This window comes from Botryllus schlosseri, chromosome 9 (genome assembly GCF_051294905.1).
Source record: "Botryllus schlosseri isolate E-star chromosome 9, Bs_hap1, whole genome shotgun sequence".
Lineage (NCBI taxonomy): Eukaryota > Metazoa > Chordata > Ascidiacea > Stolidobranchia > Styelidae > Botryllus > Botryllus schlosseri.
This window is the reverse complement of record NC_137244.1, coordinates 7,950,104-7,974,590: the sequence shown is the minus strand read 5'-3', so window position 1 is coordinate 7,974,590 and position 24,487 is coordinate 7,950,104. Positions and strand designations below refer to the sequence as shown.

Sequence of the window (24,487 nt, the reverse complement as noted above, 5' to 3'; positions counted from 1 at the left end):
ATTGTAACGCAAACGAAAAGTAGACCATGAACCCGCATTTGTGACATCATACAAAAACATCCCAGCAAACACAAAACCGTAAAAGGATAATCCGGGATCATCTCGATTAGGTTCTGATTTTCTAAGTGTCGGGGGAATGTCTAAAATACGTAGTAGGGCTGTCTTGTGGTTATATTCAATCAGAATAAATTCCAACTCGGTGTTGTTCCATGGCATGCGTTAGACTTCATTATATCGCGTTGTTAACCTAATAATGCGAATTTTCTATCGCTTGCGGGTATGTCTAAAAGACGTAGAAAGGATAATGTTTGTGTTACATTCAATAACGACAAATCACTATCCGGTTTTGTTCGATCTCAAGCGGTAGCTTCGTTATATCCATTAGAAAACAATGTTCTACCTTCGTTTTATTGCGTGAGGATGTCACCGGTGTTGAATATTCGTGTTGTTGCTCTAAGGCCGAACAGTTTCGTTTTCTTCTGATATATATGATCTTCATTAGATATATATTCGCTATTTCGGTAAACTCGTATGTTCAACGAGTATGGATAATAGTTTTATTCAGAGAATAACTAAATAAGTGAGATGTTGTACGTTTAGGAATATGATTATCGATACGTGACTTCTAGAATATATCGGCGATTCAAATTTACGCCATCGCGCGTGACAAAGATTTGACTCGCAACAGGTAGCAGCCAGGCATAGTTCGCTCTTTCTGTATGGTAAATGCCGTAAATATATAGGAATTGTGACTGAATGAGGTAGCGGGTAAAAGGTATATATGCAGTAGCATATAGCTTATGGGGTATTTTGAATTGCCTGTAGTATATGACGCCTAGAGCTGTTTGACTTTCTTCAAACCAGGCGTAGACATAACTGTAGAAAAGTCTCAACGTTTCCAGGTTAGAATTATAGAGCTAAACCGTTTTTTCCGAATTAGATTACAATTATATTACTGGCATTTCGCTCTAATTTAGTGAAATTAGACCACTAGAATTATCTAGTTGTCCAAGTCGCTTCAAACATCTGAATTACCGGTATGCCTACCTTCTATATATCTATATCATAATATTTATGCTTGAATTTTCTAGGCCTATAAGTCATATAGATACATACCTGTAGAACACTGATTCGTAGGTTACCTCTTACCTGCCTTGATACTGGCATCCTGATTTTATAAAAGTTGGTGCAAGAATGGACATTTTCAACTTGATGTTGATTAATGGAGCAAAATTTGATATTTGAATGCAATTATACCTCGAATCCAGTGACAAGATTATTAATCGTTGAAATCAAACGCAGCTTGTTTATGTTGGCCCAGAGAATTTCGCTAGCCAGTCCATATTGATAGAATATGGTCACAGTAAGATAATATTTTATGCTATTTTACATGAACTTTACAACATTTGATTTGATATGTCCGGTAAAACATTTGTTATTCTGCTTTCGAATAAGACCTAAATTGCTGGTTTCAATGTTAACTGTGTTTGTCAAAGGCTGTAAAGGTAATTTCTTTTCCATGTTAGATGTTTGTTTGTTTGTGGTGTTCATGGTGGTGGTTCGACTACACTGGTCATTTTACACCAGGCCGGTTCTTCTTATTATTCCGTATCTGCCCGATTACCAGTGAACTCGGCACTTGGTGAATTCGGCCGCACAAACTCGGCACTTGGTGAATTCGGCCGTGGTAGATCTCGTAGCGGTACCGGTCACCATGATTGGTTACTGGACTGTTTTCTGGTGAACTTGGCACTTTGAGTGGTTGGCAATGTTGTACGGGGGTCAGGGCATGCGTAGATCACACAGTCACGGCGTGATTAGATCACAGATTGTGTAACCGCGGGGAAATAACGCGACACTCTTCACTTGGTGAACTCGGCCCTTGGAGGAATTGGCACTAGAACACCTTCGCATTAGAAATGCATTTAAATGAATGAACAGTATCAAAAAGGAAATTTAAACGTGTCGTGGCTCGCGGTAGATCTCTTAATCTTGGGATCCTTCAACCCTGTTATCGAGACACCCTAACCCAGACTGGAATCGTCTCTCCAAAGGCAAAAAATAGTTTATTTTGACGTGATCATGCGAAACATTTGTTGATGAGGAACACTGGCTTGTGATCGATAAACGAAGAAGCGCCGCTTGATGTTCCACAGCTTCGATCTCACATACAACGACAAGATCCATCTTCTCAAAACTTGCACGACACAGGCCCGTCACTCGCGCCGTCGATTCCAAGCAGACCGCGCGTGGTCGGTATATGAGCGCTGCGTCATTTCCTGCGGCTACGCAATCCGTGATCTAATCACGCCGTGACTGCGTGATCTACGGATGCCCTGACATCCTTACAAGATTGACGAATCACTTGATAATACTATTATTAGTTTAATAATTCATATTAATAGCCGAAGTCACCAAGTGCCGAGTTCATCGGCAACCATCTGCCCACTTATAGCACGGCCCACTCCTAGGCTTTTTAAGACATGGCAATGCGGATCAGATGGCGAGGAGGAGCCTAGATAAACGGCCAACACTTCGGTAGGAATTATGGAGTCGACGTGTCAGGCTCGAACCCGCAATTCATTGGTGTTTAGCTATAATGGAACGTACAACTACGTTACCTCGCCATACCTTGTAAAATGGGACCGTAGCATTTGGCATTTCGTGTGGCAATTGACTTTTGTGTGGAAAATTGTGTTCGTTTTAGAACTTATCCGAAACTTTTATTCTGCCATAGATTGTATATGATAAAACGATATCGGAATTGATCCTAGAAGAATTCCAAAGCCACTCACCACAAAGGAGGATTTAAAGAAGTTTGATGACATATTGAATGAAAGCAAAAGCCTTTGCAAGATATGTGGTATGTTGAATCTGTTTTGTTATTTTTAAATACTTTGTTGTGCCGATAGCAGACGGTATATATAAACGTAAGATGTGGAAACTATCAAGGTGCTATGTTTATTATTTTTAGAAATTCAGTCAGTCAAAGTGGACGATCGTATTGCTTGGATTATATTTAGGCTTATTTTAGCATCTTTGAGATGCAACTCCGAGCGTGGACGGTCATGAACAGTCAACTAATTCTGTTCCTATATTGACATATCAGACATTTGCACTCGTACCGTTGGCGGCGACAATATTGGTCAGTCAGCAAGAAGCATCATGAAGAAGGTTGCCAGTCTGGTGTAATTATAGCAGAGTCGGAAAGAATGGGAAATACACTTTCATCAACCTCCATTTGAACAAGATCACATATAGTAAGAGACATTCATGATATGCTGCAAATGTGACTGTGTTCTTTGTCTAGTCACCCCACTCATGTAACTATTGAGGCTTCATGCCAGGGTTGTAACCAAGTCACAAGGCTCCGGGTCGCAAGTCAATTTCACTTTTATAGTTTTGACTCGAGTCATTTTCAATTCACCACCGAGTCAAGTCCGAGTCCAAGTCAGCGAGCAGAGGGCCGAGTCCGAGTTATGGTATTATGACTCGAGCCAGAGTATAAGTCATTGTGTTAGCTGCTTAGTTTCCAATTTAGGTCTTGTTAAACCAACTTATTATATTTTTTTGTGATATCGAGTGGGTCGCATTTATAATATACGAATTTTCCTTACTTTTAGCAGTTTCTGGCCGCATTTTCAAATACCAGTATCAATAGGCGAAATCCCAATAGCGATTTGCTGTACTATTCTTTGAAATAATCATGAAATGTCGGTCTTGGCCGTCTGAGTCTCAAGTCATGCGCAATTAGTCGAGTCATTTCCGTACTTTGAGAAGATGACCTGAGTCAAGTCGAGTCAACAGAAAATCGTGACTCGAGTCTTACAACCCTGCTTCATGCAATGAGCATTTACTTTGAAGATAAATAGTAATTAAATAACTGGTTGGTGGTACAAAATTTTAATACTGCTTTCAAAAGTACCTTCATGATAAACGTTAATGAAACCCGAAGAACTTTTCGTGCGCCAATTAAAGAGCTACCGGCACGATAAAGGAAGCAAAACAGCAGAGTTGAATTCAAAATCAGATGGAGAATTATGACACATTAATGTCGAATGTAGAAATAACATCAATGGAGCCAGAGGACAGCAACAATGCAGTGTATAACAACGGTTGCGTAAAACAGTATGACAGCGTGACACAATTCTTTATTTAGTTATTATAGTGGTGCCCACCGTAAATACTATTTTATTCAAGTCCAAATTTTTCGATGGCAATAACTCCGCTTCAACTTGTTTGAATCGAACCAAATTTGATGAACATCGTTTCTATACATAACCTAACACTTTCATGGGGTGAACAGAAAATTTTCAAATTTTTTCTATTTATTTTTATATGATAAATATAAACTTTCTTTTCCTGTAGCAATGCGGCTACTGGTTGGAATTGAACCAAATTTGATGTGTAGGCTTGAATTAGGTAACCTAACAATTTTATCAAGTAGCCAGAACGATTTGAGAAAAAAAGTCATTTTTTTAAGAACCCTAATGTCCATGTCAGAAAAACGTTTTAGGGTAGGCCTACTCTCATGTCTCGCAGCGTTCTCTACATAATTGTCAATTGCGATACAAACTGTACTTGTATTGGTAAAGCCATCCAACTTCGAATTGTAGAATGTTGGGAGTCTTGATATCAAATTTTTGAAAGGTGCACTTTGAGAAGATTTCGGAATCTGTCAAATTATACAAAAAATTTTAGCAAATTTTTTGACATATTTCATCTATTTGGGACTCGATCAACGTAAAAGAATTGGTAATTATTTTATACAATATATTGTATTTGTAGTTGAAGTATAGTAATAATTCTTATGGTTACCACACTTGTAACGATTCACGGCCATAACTGGAATAATTAGAATGATGTAACTTTCAAATTGTCATGCATTTTGCAACAACATTGTTCTCAATTTTCAAGGTGCTGACCATTGGAGGAAGAATCACCATTAAGCCGGGAATTCACGATCCGTAAACGCGGCCGACTGTTTCTCTCCTGAAGCGGAAGCGACAGAGAAGAGGAACGAAGAAAAAAAAGGAGCAGAAATAGCAAGAGTGTGACATGTCGCGTCCGTTCGCTTTGCTGCGTATTTCCATCCGCGAAGCGCGTAGCAGTAGGTGGGAAAACTAATGTGCGTTTGGTTAGCGGTTATATAAGGTTGACTCCAGCGCTGTATTTGCTAAATGTTGCGGTGAAATAGGGGTGGTGTCATTTGGTATCAATATTGACTATTAAAAGACCATTTGTTAGTGGTCATGGATCTGTTCGGCCAGTATTCAGTAATTTCTGATGGTCACTTCCCGGCTTCTGTTATCTAACCCCTCATGATTGTTATTCTGCTTCTAGTAAGACTGTCGATTCTAATGTTTTATCATTTGTCTGAGGTTTCGCTCGCTTTATTTACAACGTTTTGCTCTCTGCTAGGTCAATTACTTTCCTGGCTGAGTATCGCTAAAGCCTAAGAAACTGCACTAATTCTCATTTTAATGTCTTGCTGGTTATCTTGCTGTCAATTCTAATAATTTGTTAATGTCTATACCAGTGCAGCCACTCAAATGTTTTGTTCTCTGTACACAATATTGTTAGGTCTTCAGCTTTCCAGGCAGAGTATCATTCCACTTTCTAGACTTGAGTATATATCTCTCCAACTAGCTGCCAAATAACTGATTCATTTGGATTGTTGAATTGATCATTTTTGACAGAATGTGAAGAAATTTTAGTCAAGAATTCTTTTTGTGTTAGTGGCTGTTTTCAAAGATTGCTGAAGTAGTCATCGTTGATCTTGATAATCAAGTAGAAGTGGCGAAGTGGCTGTTTTCAAAGATTGCTGAAGTAGTCATCGTTGATCTTGATAATCAAGTAGAAGTGGCGATTGAAGTCAGTTCTCTAGTCATATAATAATAAAAAATATAATAAAAAAAACTTGAGTGGAAATATTCCAGAATCAAATCCATTTTAGTAAGTATAGGCGAAAAAAATGCAGGAGTCATTCGTTACTCGCTACCTCTGCCATTTTCGCAGTACGAATGTCTTAGCTAATAATTGTCATTTTCATTTTATTTCTGCAGGGTGTTGAAAAGAAAACGCCAGAGGGATTATCATCATCAGACGATGAAACCTTCTGATTACTGACTGTTCTCATAGTTTCATTCATTGCTACTTGGCACTACAAGTAATTTCGTTCGTTTCATTTTTTACACCGGCATTATTTACTTGCTAATTCCGTTTTGGAATAAATTACCGCAAATGTGATTAATATGTAGTAGATAATGTGGTGTGTGTGTGTGTACGCAGCCGTGATCAGGTTATGCCCAGTGGTAGAAAACAGGTTATTATATCAGGATATTCTTCTAATGTAGGATCTACATTCTACTCACCATGTGTAAAGGCTGTAGCATCTACATAATATTTACATTATTGAAGGACATGGAAAAGACATTGAATAGAGTCGACACAAAATCCCCCTTTCTACTACCTGCCGAGCTCTAATATCTACTATATCGGACTCCGCTTTCTACATCTTTGGTCTGTACTGTGTTTACTGGGATGTTCCAAACTTTAAATACGTTTGATATTTGGTGTTTATTGACTCTATTTCAGAAGTGGCCAACCTTTTCAGCCGAAGGGCCGCATTTGATTGACGAACTATTGCGTGGGCCACTAGCCGCGCGAAGCGCTAAAAATTTTCGAACCTCATATAGGTCAATAATATTGTCACTTCACTATATTGTGGGCCTGCTTTATATCGCTGGGCTCAGTTTGCAAGGAATGGACTATTCGGCACCTGGACATATCGATATCGAGAGCTTCGACCAAAATGCGTCAATCATTTTGTGCCTAGGTTTTATAGTCGACGGTCTTTCTGCGAGCGCAAACGCAAGGTCGCATATGTTGAACGACACTTTGTCTCGTAATCGCGAATATAGTTATACTCAATCTGATACATTAGGCGTCCTTTCATTTTCACAAAGGGGTACCAATATTAAAAGCAAGAAGTCGAGTGACAACATGTTGCGCAAAGCGTAAAGAATTTTTTTTGCTTTTGATGAATCTACACTCTAAATCGAAAGAATCGATTTAGACACAAAATTGTGCATTCAAAGATGCAATATGGGACAAACACATAAAGTCGACCCAAATCTTTCGCCGCAGTGGTGTCATAATATGTGCAAGTCCACACTTCATCAGATAAAGTTACGAAATATGTGCTTCTGCTCACATCTTATCATCTGTCTCCAGCTTTGATCACTATGAAAGAGTTTACGTATACATTTTAATAGTCCGGTAAGTCGCCGCACGAGTTGTTAGATCAGTAAGATTGAGAGGGGTTGTGAAGTCGACGCTGGAAACGCTGCCGGAACTTATCGTAATGTCACTGGTAAATGACCAGATCATCCAAGGTAAGGTACGGTACACTCGTGTGCCGATCATGACGTCATCGGTAAACCCAATGACCCTGGGATCCGTTTGCTCCCGCTGAGTTATTTGCAGGGGAGGAAGTAAGCTGCAAGATATAGCCGCTCAAATGATGCAGCATTTCTATAATAGATGTTGAACGGTATTAACGACTCTAGTGTGAGTAATGCGTGCTTTTAGCCCCGTTTACATATAGCTCAGAAGCAATGTTTCCGAATTCTGACGAGTCTGCAGCAAGCGCTCACCTACTCACTGCGCGGTCCCTTGGACAACAGTGCGTAGCCACTAAAAAAGGTCATCTCTTCGGATTTTTTGTGCGCAACTTATATTTTATGTGATCAGAGACCAGTGGTGGCTTTTGGGGTGGGCGGTCGCCCGCCCCCCCCCCTGGTCGAGGGGGCCCCCCTCTTTGGTTTATGCGCTTCAAGGATAATAGCGAATAAACATGGAATTCCGTGTACCAAGCAAGAATATGATTCCGTACGGATCTGTCAATCATCATCAAATCTCTGCATTTGTTAGAAAAGTCCTGTATCCCGATAATCATCACGTCTCTGCATGCGGTAGAATTACTTAGTTTTGATGTAGTCTATCCTTGCACACATACAATAATAGATATGGAAGAATCCAGCATCTGGTCCAAACTTGACGCGGTGAAAGATAGATAATAATAACAGATGCGAAAGGGGGGTCTGGGGGGCGGAGCCCCCCATAAGTTACGGTTAGATACTTATAGGGGCCCCCCGGTAAGTCTCGCCCAGGGCCCTCCCGTTCGTAGGGCCACCACTGGCAGAGACCGTGTCAGCTCAAAGCAATTGCACACGTGCGTACCTAAGAGGGCACATTGTTCAGGAGCCATGAAGTGGACTGCTGTTTCATCACTGTCGCTCCATTATTTTAGTGTGTCGCTTTCTTGCATTTACTAGGTTTCGTGAACGTTTCTCTTATCAATTTATTTACCTACCAAACTGGCAGAAGAAATTGATCATTTCAACCCAATTATATATATCATTGTTACAACTACATGATTGTCTGACTTGACTATGACTTCCATTATATTGCGTTTCCCCATTATTGATTATTAACATATCAGCAGTATAGCAATCAAGAAATCAATCAATCAATCATTGCCATCACCATGTAATTTTGAAGTACAATGTTTAGTAATCTTTAGTGTTACCTGGCTATTATCAGTGCATTCTGCTTTTGACTGTTGACTGAATAAACATCTCTCTCTCTCTCTCTCTCTCTCTCTCTCTCTCATTCACGCTTCACATCTCTCGGTAACGGCGGGAACTCAGTCAGGGTCAAAGTTCAATACACAGCATCAGTAAATGGAGCGATAAGTCGCAGTACAGTGATTTCGTGGATGTGGATGAACGTGTCGCTAATCTCATCATAGCGGAAGGAATGGAGAAGATGTTGATTGCGTACGGCATTACGAGAGAACACATTGCTTTAATTGAAGGTAATTCGTTCAAGAATATCAACATGCGATATGTTATGGTTACCGGTATGTTGTCAAGATGGTTCTTACAGCAAGCGGCAGTGTGAGAAATATTAGTAGATTGCCTTTTAGATCAACTTGCAGTAGCATCGAAACTGAGTTTCAGAATGTCAGTTAATTCTCTAACTTGATGCAATGTGGGTTTACAACTATAGAATTCTTGACCAACTTATATACATCTTGCTTTGCAGTTGACTCACTTGTTTTCCCAATTACATGACATTTTCATTGATTGAAAACATGACATTTCATTCATGAACCTATTATAATAATTATTGTTAATATTATCCAGTGAAATAAATCTTATCATATTCATATCAAGTTCCCTCTATATAATACATAGAAGTGTGTGTGCATGCTTAGCTCACTACATAGCTGCTTTTATAGTAACACTTTGCCCTTGTAATAGATCAGAGCGGAGTTTCAAATGGTCGTTCCGAGGTGTGTCGAAGCGAAATACTTACTACTAATGACGAAATATTTGGAGTAGAGCTAGAGACAGATGAAGAGGCTAGTATTATTTAACTATTCTAGAATGAATTTATTAGTTGGGATAATCCTGTTTATTTTTGTTGCAATTTTATATATTACATATTGTTGTGGCAGAACTCTTGCCTTCATATCAACCGGAATGCAATAAGTGGAATGTCCTTCAACCAAATCTTCTACATTATTTATATTTATTATTATATTTATTTGTAGGGAAAAGAAGCCGCTGCGGTTATGCTCCTGATGGAGTTACGAAATGCAGTAACTGAAAAGAGAATCAGGGCACAACAGGATTTGAGGGCGTTATCAGGTGAGTCGTAGGATTTGCTGCTTGCTTAACCCTGTACTGTGAGAACAATGAACATAGATGTACCATAACATCCGGATTTGTCAGATTTGTACTGATTTCGACTCTTGTCCTGATTTTCGGCAAACATTGTTCGGCGTTTTCCGTAACACCGGACGTTTTGCATGCCACGATCTGGCACAAGCTCGAACTTAACAGACCGTCACAAAAGTACAGCTAGTTGTTTGAAAATTTTGTGGCTTAACATGCGCGCATTTCGAGTTGGTTCTAATTCGGGGGTCTGTTAATTTCCAAGTTGCGCCACAAACATGTGTTCTAATTCGGGGTCTGTTGAGTTCAGACGTGTGCCGCCAAAATGTGGCACAATTGTTTTTGGGTGCTGAAAATGTGGTAGGCCTATGTTTTGATTGACACTGTTTACGTTATGACGGTGCAATAAACATTCGAACTGAAAAAAGGCCTCCAAACATAAATGTTTATTAAATGCTTTTCAATTACATCATTATTTTTGATAAGGCTAAATCTAAGTTTGAATGAGCTGGTGTAAATTCGTTTTCGTCCCACACCATGGAAAATCATTTCTGCTGCTAATGTAATTTTTGGTTTTCCTGATTTCGAGTCCATGAGGATGGCTACCATGGATATAGTGCATAGAATCAGTGAATGTGAACATAATACTTGTGCCGTTCCAAAAGGAACCTGTCTGGTGGTATACTGATCAAATCTGAATGGATCATTAAAGGTTAGTAAACTTATGATTATGTGGAAAAACCCATACATGTCAACGACTAGACAGCATATCGTGACGACAGAATTTGCTATCACTTGTTTCCATGAGTTAAGCTTGTTAAACCATATTGACAAAAACCTATATTGACCTATTCAGCTCTATTTTTATTCAATATTCTTCATACAGAAGTCCCATAAAGGCATTTCTACCTAATCTGAATCTTGTGCTTTCAATTCACACATGGATTATTGGCAATATAATTTTACTTAACATATTTTTTTCAATTCCAAGCCCATTCAGTCCAATTAACGGCCACAAAGCTGAGTCCCCGACATCTCGTACTAGCGCACCATGAAAATGGTGACCTGCAGTCATCATGGATCGTGGCGAATGGCTTCCGCATAAAGGGATCGTCTCACAATAAAGCGAAACCATTTGCGATGATGCTGGATCTTCTTGCGTGTTATTATGTTTGTGACCCCGCATATCCTAAAGTTTTCCAGATACTGTCAATTTTACAGTATGTCCTGATTGGAGACAAAAATTTGGGTTTCAATCAAACAAGCTTCTCTGTTTTATGAGCAGATTTCAGAAATCCCAGTAATGATTTTGATTTCGTTTGCTGACTTGGACAACTATACAATTCTAGTAATAGTCTAGTTGTCTAATTAGAGTGAAAAAAATTGTAGCTAAAACTCTGATTATACTCTAATTTTGAAAAAAACTAGCTATAATTATAATTCTACTTTAATTCGTGAAGTGCTTCGTCTCTCTCATTCAAATCTACTTTGTGAAAACTGAACCTATAATTCTAATTGTACTCTAGTTTGGAAAAACAGTGTAGCTATACTTCTAATTCTACTCGAATTTGGGAAAAGCTGTGTAGCTATAAATTCTGATGCTACTCTAATTTGTGAAATGTTTCTTTCAATCTCCCAATCGAATCTAATTTAGAAAACAACTACCGTATAGCTATATTTCTAATTCTACTCTAATTTGAAATAAAAACTACTTCTAATTCGGATTCTAGTCTAATTCAGAAAATATACTGTAGTAATTATTCTAATTCTACTCCAATTTTTCAAATGTTTCTTTGGTCTGATTCGAATCTAATTTGTGATAACAACTGTGTCGCTATAATTCTAATTCTACTCCAATTTGGGAAATGTTTTTTTGATCTAATTAGAATCTAATCTGTGAAAACAACTGTGTTACCATAATTCTAATTGTACTCCAATTTTTGAAATGTTTTTTTCGCTCTAATTAGAATCTAATTTGTGATAACAATTGTGTCGCTATGATTCTAATTCTACTCCAATTTGGGAAATATTTTTTGCGTTAATTAGAATCTAATTTGTGATAACAACTGTGTTGCTATGATTGTATTTCTACCCCAATTTGTGAAATGTCTCTTTGCTCTAATTTGAATCTAATTTGTGAAAACAAGTGTGTTACCATAATTCTAATTCTACTCCAATTTTTGAAATGTTTTTTGCTCTAATTAGAATCTAATTTGTGATAACAACTGTGTCGCTATAATTCTAATTCTATCCCAATTTGTGAAATGTTACTTTGCTCTGATTCAAATGTAATTTTTGGTTGCAAATGTGTCGCTATAATTCTAATTCTACACCAATTTGTGAAATGCTTCTTTGCTCTAATTAGAATCTAATTTGTGAAAACAGCCGTGTCGCTAGGATTGTAATTCTACTCCAATTTCTGAAATGTTTCTTTGCTCTAATTAGAATCTAATTTGTGAAAACAACTGTGTCGCTATGATTGTAATTCAACCTCATTTGTGAAATGTTTCTTTGCTCTAATTAGAATCTAATTTGTGAAAACAGCTGTGTAGCTACGATTGTAATTCCACCCCAAATTGTGAAATGTTTCTTTGCTCTAATTTGAATCTAATTTGTGAAAACAACTGTCTAGCTATGATTGTAGTCCTACCCCAATTTGTGAAATGTTTCTTTGCTCTAATTAGAATCTAATTTGTGAAAACAACTGTGTAGCTATGATTGTAATTCCACCCCAAATTGTGAAATGTTTCTTTGCTCTAATTGGAATCTAATTTGTGAAAACAACTGTGCAGCAAGGGTTGTAATTCTACCCCAATTTTTGAAATGTTTCTTTGCTCTAATTTGAATCTAATTTGTGAAAACAACTGTGTAGCAATGGTTGTAATTCTATCCCAATTTGTGAAATGTTTCTTTGCTCTGATTAGAATCTAATCTGTGAAAACAACTGTGTAACAATGGTTGTAATTCTATCCCAATTTGTGAAATGTTTCTTTGTTCTAATTAGCATCTGATTTATGATAACTTTGAAGCTGTAATTCTTATTTCTATTTGAAAATCTTATATTTTTCAATTGTGCAATCTAGAAATTCACACATTTTCGTTTGCAAATTAATGTTCTGTATTCATCTTTCGTTGCAATAAAATATTTTTGAGCCTAAGCTGAGTAAAAGTTGGCTGGTATTAATTTCGAGCTTTGCACGAGTCAGCATGAACACACCACCACGAAACACAGGGTAGCCAGGCACACATCGGCTCTACCCCGTTTTGTTTGTTTTGGTGTATTCATGGTCGACTACTATGGTCATTTACACCAGATCGAAATTTTTCTTATTTTCCGTAACTGCCGATTCATAGCACGGCCCACCTCTAGGCTTTTGTAAGACACCGCTGACGCGGATGAGGTGGCGAGGAGGAGCCTACGTAAACCTCCAACACCTAGGTATCGGAATTCCGAAGTCGGACTCGAACCCGTTCCCATTGGTGTTGCTGCCGCGGATTATACCACAGCGCTATCTCGCCAGCCACCCTGCTCTATCACGTTGTGTGGTAGTTAAAAACGGATTTGACGTGTTAGTTTGCGTTCCGCTGCACGCATTCGAATTTGGAGTGTACTGTACGTGCATGCATCATTTTGATTAAAATGTTTTACTCTATTAATAGCGCGGTATAAGTCTGAGGCAGGTTCTGGTTCCGTGTGCGACGGGAGTATATTTACACCCGTATATCGGGGGTGTTACAAAGGTGGAAATACAAAATCTTTTTGCTAAGAGTGTATAAGTCGATCAAGGTAACTCTGAAAAGCTATAAGAAAACTCCGTTAGCACGCAGCACTGCTTCGATGATGCGTTCGACCTAAAGGAAGTGTTCACTTGAGGTTTTCTGGAAAGGTGGAATTGCTGCCATATTAATTCGTATAGTCAATAAAACCATCCGTGGAAAATCCAGAACACCCCCGACACTTCATTGTTACGTCATTTTAGCCCTTCATTTATTTCAGACTCGATGGTCTCTCACCGTACACCACATACGATATTTCTGCGAGAGCTCTCAAAGTCACCGACCTCGACAGAGAACTTACTGCGGACGAGGTTGAATTCTCTCCATGCCGGAGATTCACAACCGGTAATAGAGAGAGTAATATACATAGGAACATGACGAATGGGACGTGTTATATTTTTGTCCTTGACGTTTTTCGGCATATATACCGACTCGTATAACCTCACAACGCATTATATTCATACACACGATCTGTACATATGCATTCCACGGGTCGTTATGCGATAATGACATGCTCAGTCACGTTAGGGCTAGGGTTGGACAAAATGATTCGAAAACTCGAAATACGAACCTAAAGTATTAATTCAACTGTCAAATGATGTTTATGTGATGTAGAGCTGACATTACATTTCTTGTGGTCGGAAGATTTTGTTAAATAAATCTAACACGCGAGATCAAAATTCCGTTATTCCGGTTCTTGATGTTAGCAAGAAATGAAAATGATTACAAAACTAGGATAAACGTAGCATAGTTGAAAATTTTATTGATTCTTGAATTTCTTGCTCCAAACATTGCACTATTCATGTTACAAGTAATATAGTGATGTGCCTCCGACTCGTGTTTCGTCCGGAAACCAATTATAGAGTGGTATCCTAAGCATATATTCCCACGTAGTGTCACTCTAGTACTCATTCTTGATTAAACCCAGGAAGGATATTTGCGTCTCGCGCTTCCAAGTGGTCTCATGCCCAGAAGCCTCTCTAAGCACCTCCATACTATTAGGTGGGAATAAGGAGATTTCTGGTCCGAAAAGTGACCCAAGATCTATTACAATATACCTACAAGTTGTTAGAACTACGGCGATTTTTTGACCTAAAAAGCGGAAGATTTAAACCTGAAAAATCAAAATTTTGACATTTTTGGACCTTAAAAATCAAAATTTTGACCAACTTTGACCTAACGTATGCAAATTAGGTGTTTTACCACATAATATTAGAATTGTACTACTTATCCTCATTTCTGGTTATAACTGTCCGTATTTACGAAGCAGTTTGGCGTGAAAAATACTTTTTTGTCTCAAAAGCTGACAAATTTGTACATAAAAATTCTTTATTTTAACGAAATCTGGCCCTATGAAGAATTCCAATAGTTACATTACGCATTATGATGGAAATAATTTAAAAAAAATTGTAGTACACCGAAAGATAATTTCATACATTCTCGGCTAGACAGTGTCTGTCCTCACTTAGTAGCTTGCAAAGAAAGAACGTTCAACAGCGGCAGTTGTTGGCTGACAACACAGAAGTTCGTACCCTGCTGGTGACAAACCGTATTGCATCATTATGGTAATAGTGTCTACATCACAAATTTTCATCATACGCTGCTTGATATAAGAACCATGCAATGCCCACGCAGTCTTGCTTCAGTTGGGAAATTGCGGTACGTTGAACATAACACCATGTTAACCTATTTGTTTCATTTGAATGTTTATGATTCACAATGAGCAGACAATGTGCCGTCTACAACTGTAGGCCTATAAAGTAGGCTACAAACTGTAAAATATCAAATGACAAGTTCACCGACAGTGCAAAATCTACGATACATACGAAATACAGGCTGCAAAAAAGTTTTAACTTTGTAAACAATTCTGACGTTTTTTGACCAATCGCTAAAGTTTTGACCTAATTTTGAATTTTTTTGACTTGTCAAAAAAAAAATCGCCCTATTTATAACATAATGACAAGACATTCTGCTCCAGACATATTGTCTTGAGTGACATATTTCGCATGAAACCAAGCGTACTCTGAATATTACACTGTAAATATTTATGCAAACGTGGGGTCGGATATGATGGCAAAAACGAATTTTACTTGATTTGACATTATGACGTCCCACGGCGTGACATGCTCGTGTTCACGTTCGCATTCACGCAGCGAGCTTTGTTTGAAAGTTTGAATTCATACAAACCAGAATAATTTTTTGGTTTCGACATTTGCCGCCTTTCTTTCTGTTTTGTCGTCTCTTGCCTCTATCTACGTAGTCCCATACTACTTGCAGAGGGCTTTGGACCATCCTAATGTATAGTGTCGATATTCTCTACAGCAGTGCTCCGCGACCTTTTTCAGTTTGCAGCCCACTTTTCATCCAAATTTCATAGTGCGATCTACCTTCAGATATGGCAACTAATGAAAACATAATTCAACTCAGAATGCGTCATTGTTGCTTTGAGGTATTTTTGGACTGCGATGGTCCTTTACGCCAGGCCAATATTCTTTAAAATTATTGCGTAGTTGCCGACTTATTGGAAGGCCCGATTCTAGACTTATTTAGACACCGTTTACACGGATCAGATGGCGAGGAGGAACCTAGATAAACCTCCCACAGTTGAGTCGACAGCGGACGGACTCTAACCTGAAACTTATTGGTGTTGCAACTGTAGAACACCACGCTTTCTCGCCACACATAATGCTGGAGGAAATAAATACACGTGACACATGATTACTGACGAGAACGCGGGTATATTTGACGTTGAACAAAATGATGTTCTGAGTAGCTTGCGTCACGGCAATTGTTTGCTCATTGTGACGTATAATCGGACTCGATTGCCGAATTCCCGAATAACGGTCTCAAAGCCATTGAAGGAATGAATAAAATCCAATTGTCAGTCTGCTGTCCAATTTTGCGATCCAATCCACATGACTGCCCCGATAATGTTGTTAAATAATTATTGCGAGCACGGAAACGTGGCCTGTGGCGATTATGGGCTCAATTCAATTTAGAGAATGAGAACATGTATTTGCTCGTCCAACAGCGAGAAGATAGGGTGCTCGGCATATAAAATAGAAAACTCTAACATTTAGAAAATCTTCGCCACCAAACTGAAATAGCTCCGCGTCCCACTGGTGGGTCGCGACACACCGGTTGGGAAGCACTGCTCCACAGAGTTTTATTGATTTGAGTCCTGATATCTTTATTAGCAGTGTTGCGACAACTTATACAGATTCCCAACTCATTTTATGCCCTTTACTCAATTCGCAATGTCCCACGGTAAATCCATTTCCTGCCCCACAACCTGATACACTTAAGTTAATTAAGATTTTTTTGTGACCGCACGAAAGTTCATTCAAATACCATACCCAGAGTGACACTACCTCAAACCACGGTTGTAAGGACTCGACTCGAGTTACGATTTTCTGATGACTCTACTTGACTTGAGTAATTTTCTCAAAATACGAAAATGACTCGACTCGACTTGTACTCGAGTCATTGCGCATGACTCGAACGAAGTTATATGTGACTTGGTTACAACCCTGCCTAAAACTGTTTGTTTCAGATTATCTGCCAGTAACAGGTCGGGTTCAAGTTGACGAGGAAAACATTACGCTGGATACAGTAGCAACGGGTATCGAGAAAGCCTTATATGATTCTGCGCAGCCAATCTATGGGGATGTCACGATATTCGAAATTGCCGATGATGGGGTTGTGCATTTCAAGATCGATGTCTCAGTAGTGCCTTTCATGGACAGCATTTCACCTGGCATTTTCAGTGACTGGACCTTCCGGAACGGTATGGTAATTCTCTAACCATAAACGAGCGTACTAATTATAGGAATTCAGACCTCGAAGTGATGGTTTACAAATAGCACTTGTAATCATCATATGTATTCAGTCCCCAAGTCCCGAAGGGCGTTTTGTGTTTGCACCACTGGCTTGACTGGCTTAACTAGCTAAAGCGACAATGCGCTATAAACATAATAAGTTCTCAAATTAAGGTTGAAAGTGTGAAAAAAAAATATTGGCAGAAGTGATTTTACTAAGAATGCCACCGTACTCGAACCAGAGATGGGGCAATGGTGATTGGTAATCGGAATCGATTACGGCGATTACAGCATTTTCAAATATTCTTAATCGCAATCGATAACATTTGAAAAAATCCGAAGTAATCTTAATCGTGATCGATTATTTCCCATATCTAATCGATTTCCCTTGTAACATAACGATAACTTTTTACTTCTACAAGGACTATGACATAAAGTGAACATCCGTGAACAAGTAATAGTGCGATATTATATCAGGTCATCGATGCGTAACGAATTACCAGTACTTCCCTGGAAGTCAGGAAGGCAACTAATACGTATGATTTGTGATGGCAAGCCCGTATTGGCCGTCATTCGTTGCAGGCTCGATCATCAGTCGAATTGAGACAGTTACGGTAGTACGTCCTGAACATCAGCTTACGCAGGGGCGACTGGGATCAACATCGAAACTTTTCGGAAATGCCCATTCTATCTCTACAATTTAATTTTTAAAAGCTCTTTTGCAATTAAGCTATCGGTATAAACAGAGCCGAAACAGCATTTCATCAGCTCCCACACAACAATGTGGACCCCCCCTCCCCCCATAGAAGGATGTACCAACCCCCACCAAGGTATACTTTTCATTGATACTTGTGAACAAGCTTTATTATATTCATTAATGGGCCAGGTCAAATGGCCTTATCGCGTTAAGTACGGTTTTTCGATAGTTCATGATTGGATTGAATAATATCAAGAATTGCATATACATTGCTCTAATTTTTGTATCAACCCTCTGCCCACGTAATCAGCTTTACCAATAGAGCTGGGTGAAGTGTTGTCTTAGAAAATGTAGGGCCCGTAAATAATAATGAACGATATTCGGGCGGGTCCGTTGGTATATTGACGTCGTTACATCTTGTTATTTCGTGACCTTCTATCCGCTATCTCAAAAGATATTGAAATCACCCAACGTAATAAACTAAAAGACGCACACGATTTCAAATTGGTATTTTTTCAGTGGCTAATCATTTTTCTTATGGGTTGGCAATTATCGTGTGTGATTCAAAGTGCCAGGGAAGTAGTATTTGGCACCAGTCATAGGCGGCCATGGACAATTAAATGCATATGTATTGTACATATTTTGAAGTTTTGGGTCAGCATAATGGCAGTAATTTTCGGCCAAGGTTTTCTCACTGTCGATCGTTTCGGCACACTTTTCGTACTCGAATGTAACATGGCTTAAAGCTTCATGTGTTGATGTGTCGTGGCGCGGTAACGGCTGTTGCCGAAATGCCCATTTCGGTCGTATTTTTTCTTCCGGGAACGGTACTCAATAATGAGGATATTCAGCAGAAATAAATGACTCCAGGGCGTAATAAAATTGATTTGCGTAGCCTAAATTCTCAAAAAAATACTTTGTAATTTATGTCCATTCACGAAATAATTTTGGGCCCGCTTTGAGCTAGACCCCCCCCCCCCATTTGGAGAGTTTGCTGTGCGACAGTTACGGTCCTGGGTATAAAGCCGTTGCACTTCGACCGAATAATACACACATTCTGAAATTAAGCCTCGAATTTCTGAACTGGCGGCAACTAGCTCCAACTCCGCAGAAAAAGTTCAGCTCCGGGGCTCCGGCTCCAAAATCCTGATGACATACTTCCTTGAAGAAGCTGAAACAATTGTCAAAGAACGAATTCGCATAAGATGGACAGACGAATGTCACTGAAAATCTCAATTATCGAATAAACACCCAACACGGGATCTCGCCTCCACTATCACGAAATGAATCGTCGATCCTGACACGACTTCACACCGAACATTGTAAACGGGCGGCCCTTAGGCTACGTATACGGTAACATTGGTGACCATGGTGATGGCTTGTTTATGACATTTAGCGTGACAGAGATGTTGGAGAATTTCTTGCTTCGAAGTACTCGATTTAACCAACAGTGAAATTATTTGAAGGGTGAAGCACAGTGGTTCTCAACTTCACTTGTATAACGGGCCGCATTATACCAGCAAAGTGCGCTGCGGGCCGCAGAACAATATTTCGATGTATTTGTGCGCTACTAATAAATTTAGGCTACTGTAGCCTATTTGCCAGCTGTATCCGGGCATTTCGTGCATGTTTATGCATTCTAAAGCATTAATGGACAGCGTTCGTTATTTGCAGTTGCTGTTTTTGTGAGAATATTACCTTCCAACGACCCTTCATGGAGAGTGCATCATTGCATTCGTTGCCAAGTCGGTATTTGAACCTTCAAGCCCTTCGACCAGAGAACCAAACCCTCTGTTTCAATGCGTGAGCGAGCAAGTATAAAATTACGGTAACCTTTTCGTTACATGGGCCATTATCATATTGAGCTCTCAGTGATATGAGAAGAATTCTGGCGTTCGGGTCATTTCTGAACAAACCAATCAACCCTTCTCGTTTCCTTCCATGGCTGGAGCCCAGCACCAATAGATATACAGATAGAAGTCAGGTTTATCAAGTTGATGTCTTTCGCTGGTCCCCTCGATCCCCACGTTTGCTCTGCCAGCATTTCCTCTGCAAATATGTCCAGCCCACTCTAATAAAACGCACACATATAATTTCTGTGGAGTCAGTGGATTTGTCCAATGCTAGGCTAAAGTAGTCTACGCGGCAACGTGTTTCAGAACATGCGAGAAAAGATCTACTGGCATTCCTGTTACTCTTCTGTTCACGGTTGACTCAGACCACTGCAGCTTCAAAATTTATCAGGTGATGCTATCCTTGCCGCTATGCACCGGAAACAGCGGATATTCTGACAGTATGTTAAAGTTTTAATGAAATGACACTTTATCTGCCAGATTTCTTGGGTTTAGCGATATTCCAAGTAATTTTGAACCATGCGTCTGTAACATCGACGGCAATGTTAACAATGCCTCGAAATATCGATTGATTGGCTTGATACCCAAAGTTAGCGGGCGTTTTTCCCCAAGATCAGGTGATATGTAAGCCTATAACCCCAGAAGAAATTGTCGTGGTAGCATTTTAAGCTGTTACGCTTCGCTACGAAAACTGATCTTCGACCAATATGTCATATCTGTTTTCCATTTATATCTGAGAAAGCAAATTGATTGGTCCACAAAGAGTTACAAACCAATGAGTTCCTGACGTTTAATTTCCCGTTCCTTATTCTTGTTTCTGTTCAAACCCTTCGCGGCGAGTGAAACACTCTTTAAAAGTGTACTACGCAGCGGGATTCTCTTGAACCAGAGTCCAGCAGACTACTGATTTAAAACAATAACAATCTGTACTCGAGAATATATCAAGAAACTAGAACACATCCAAGAATGAGTGATCAGACGAAGCGGAGGTGATGCGATAAGAGAGCCAAGTAGCTCAATTAATATCTAACACTATAATGACAGTAGTAAGTGCGTTCATAATAAAAGATGTCGCGGGCCACAAAATAAAAGTCTGCGGGCCGCGGGTTGAGAACCCCTGGTGTAGCACATTGGAACCATATGCCCATAGACATTATAACGCTAGTAATCAATTCCTACACCATGTTACCAGTGATGGCATATGTATTCATAGCCGAGAGGCAAGTATAATACAATACGTTTTTGTGCCGATAGCAGACGGTATATATAAACGTAAGTAGTTATGTAGATCGCTCGCACGCGGCTATGGGGCTCTTATGGGCCCGCTGGTGACTCGCCGCGAAATTCGTGTTGTTAATGGTTCTGTGATATAATAACGCTGCACATCACATTTGACTCCCTTCCAACAAATAAGAGATAAACGATACCAACGTAAAATGCACGAACATAACACAACCAGTATGGGCGGAGCTATAAGGAGTGAAATTTGATTTATTTGTAAATTTTGAGTAGCAATGAGAGTTGAGAGCCCATACTGATGGATCATGTGGAGCAAAGTGAGTGACCCATCATATGATTTCCAGGTAATACCTGGAGAAATAGGCTATAAGATGGAGGCCACATCGAGACACTCCAACAGTGATAAAATAACTGCCAGGAATTTCGCAAAGGATTAATAATGAAAGACCACAACCTCGGCACCATATGGATTTTATTTCTGCAGCTAGAAAGATATCGGGATAGTTTTATTAATCGTTTAGCTGCAGTTCCACTACGGTGACTTTTAGGATAGAATGGCTGCGGCCAGGCACGCATTGCCCCATTTATGCCAATTCGCAGAAGGGGCGACCCCCTTTTGTTTTCCGATTTAGATTCTGACCGCCAGGCACGTACATGATAGGCATACAAAAATAGCTAAAGTAAAGTTGGAACGTTTTAATTGTGTGCCTGACCGCGCAAACAACAGGTTGATGAAATTTGGTGAATCGAGAACAACACTATAGTGCACTGAGCAATGCGCACAACACACCTACACATGCATGAAGATGAACACAATATTGTAGGTTTATATATTATTTTTGATGATACATTGGTGGTCTTGGATAAAGAAGAACAACAATAAGAAATATGTTTTGAACAAACGCCCTGTTTTAAGCATCCCTGTTCCAAATGCATTTTAATTTCAAACACAATCGTAGGCATAGACCTTCCGTCACGTATTACCATGTTTCGACTGTGACCACCACCTGTTGACCTATACGATCCTGTATGATGGTTCGCACGCAGCATATATATCGAAATCACTGCGCCACAAATTCTCAATCGTTGCAAAGCCTTAAGGTGTTTGGATACCCGCTAATGTCCTAATTTTGCACTTACTATCGGGCCATTGTATCGTACGGAATGAAATGAGGAATTCCCATACTCCATACCCGCCCCAATCGTTCCATGTCATACTTACAATTTTCCACGCCATAGTAACATACTGACTACTATCCACATCAAAGTAGTACTTTTAATATTTTGGGTTTATTGCATAAAACGTTTCAAAAACCACAATAGTAAGGGCATTTTATGAAATATTTCGCAAATCTGTGAACTATATTGTTACGAAACAATTTCTTCACCAATATGTATGTCAAGATCTCTTATAACATGTGTTAAAATGTTGAACTTCAACTCTGTGGGAAACCCAGAAAAAAAAGCTGTTAAATTTGACAAATTTGAAAAAATTAAATAAAATTAAAAAATTATCTTTATCGGCTATAAGTAACTAAGGATGGGTTTAATAATGGTTTTTCATGTTTCTCAATTCATTGTTAAAATTTACATTTTACTACAGGCTGTTTTGTGGAAATATATGTAAAAGTAATGGCACTGATGGCATAGTTATCTAGTCATAAGTACATACCGTTCAGTAATTCGATACCGAACGATTCAACAAATTCTGTATACTGTAATACTGGGTAACACACACATATATAGGCTTAAAACCAGTTCAGTAGTTCCTTAAATACAGTTATAAGCCATGCAGCAAGGTCTAAAACGGTATTTCCTGTATCATTCCGTTCTATAAGATGGACGCAATTGTACCGAAGTAAAAAAGCGGCTATGAATCCAGCGCGGCATTGTGTGAGTTCATTGTCAATTGTTACTGAATGATTCGTCGCTGTTTCACCAAAATTTCTGATCCTTGGCATATGGATCAGCTTGGATCAGACGCTCATCTATCCAGGTAACACACTATGAGCAGTGGTTTGGGTTAATAAAGCCAACGATCCTGAGTTTCAACATTCCAACTGGCATGGCTGGATGAAGAGAATCAATGGTAATGATGCAAAACAGCGCGCACAGATCGAGTTCCTTCCAGTTATTGAAGGAGACCCTGATGACCACAAAACCTTATTCGCCAGTCTTAAAGAGTTCACACAGCGGGTTGGGGTAGCTATAGTGACCGTCGATCTTCCGATTCGACTGAAGGCTATATATATAATGAAGCAGACAAATTTACCAGTCATTCCAAATTTGAGTAGTTTTCACCTATTGAAATCTTATCTTGGACCAATTGGTGACAACATGGAATATTGTGGGCTACTAGATGTGATCCAGTTTATCTATGCTGGAAGCACAACAACCATCCACATAATGGATGGGGGATGTTTTGACAAGACAATCCCTCTCCACCTCCTCGTCGATGCAGCTATCTATCAACATACCATGGAAATTGCCTTAACTGAGGATAAGCGTGGTGACATGAAGTCCTTCATGGAAAAGGTGATTGGTGGGGAAATGGGATCCAGAACAGTATTGCGAGTATTTGAGCGAAGGTTTGAGGAAACGTTCAATCGATTCGCAAAAAAGAGGAAGAACACCTGCACTCTGGGTGGAGTACCACTACATGGTAGATATGCCCAATGTCTATATCAGAACCGAGTGACTCGCAGACTGCAATGGGAATCTGTCCTGCATTGTTACCAAGATGCCTCACACCTGCAGGCCATCATCAGCGGTTCTTAAACTTTTTTCGGCACGCCCCTTGATAAAAAATTCCCCCCTCTTATCGTCATATCAAAAAGTATTAAAAATAGCAACCAATGTTTGCAACCCCAATGCATTGTTTGGTGGCACGGGAGGTATTATGGCTTCTCAAATATGTAGTTGCAGTTGAATAATTTATTAAACATAACCATGTGCAATGATTACATGTAGCCCATAGATATTTTAGCGATTTTGGTGCCTAACCCCTTCTATTACCCCACTTGATCTTAGCTGGAACGGACCTGACCGCAACCTAAATCAAAAACCAATGGCAGCTACATGCATTACCAGTTACACTTCATTCAGGGACATCTGATTAGTGCAAGATTCGGTATCACTCAAAATCTAGCATCAGTGTGTGGATGGTACGGCGGAATTATGACATTTCAAATCGAAAGGCCTAATTAGGATTATTTCCATTGTTGAAAATGGAGGTTTCAGCACAAATTAAATTCATTCCGAGTTCAAGAAAATCATCTCTCTCAGGCGGCTTCGCGCCTCCCCTCAGATGCTCCCACGACCCGCCACCCCCACTTTGAGAACCACTGCATTAGAACG

General features: G+C 39.4%; 1 protein-coding gene and 1 long non-coding RNA gene across 2 annotated transcripts in view; both read left to right on the top strand.

Annotated features, from left to right (window-relative positions):
- The window catches only part of LOC145447139 (uncharacterized), a 219,047-nt gene that overhangs the window by 16,358 nt on the left and 178,202 nt on the right, over positions 1 to 24,487 (top strand). Inside the window, exons 5-6 of the mRNA XM_080325560.1 lie at positions 13,744 to 13,868; positions 17,077 to 17,310. Of these exons, the coding sequence (XP_080181686.1) occupies positions 13,744 to 13,868; positions 17,077 to 17,310 (359 nt within the window). The remainder of the gene's footprint in view (positions 1 to 13,743; positions 13,869 to 17,076; positions 17,311 to 24,487) is intronic.
- LOC145447142 (uncharacterized) lies at positions 2,476 to 5,077 on the top strand. The gene is made up of 3 exons (XR_013917465.1): positions 2,476 to 2,863; positions 3,110 to 3,260; positions 4,918 to 5,077. It is a non-coding gene; the product is annotated as an uncharacterized LOC145447142 (long non-coding RNA).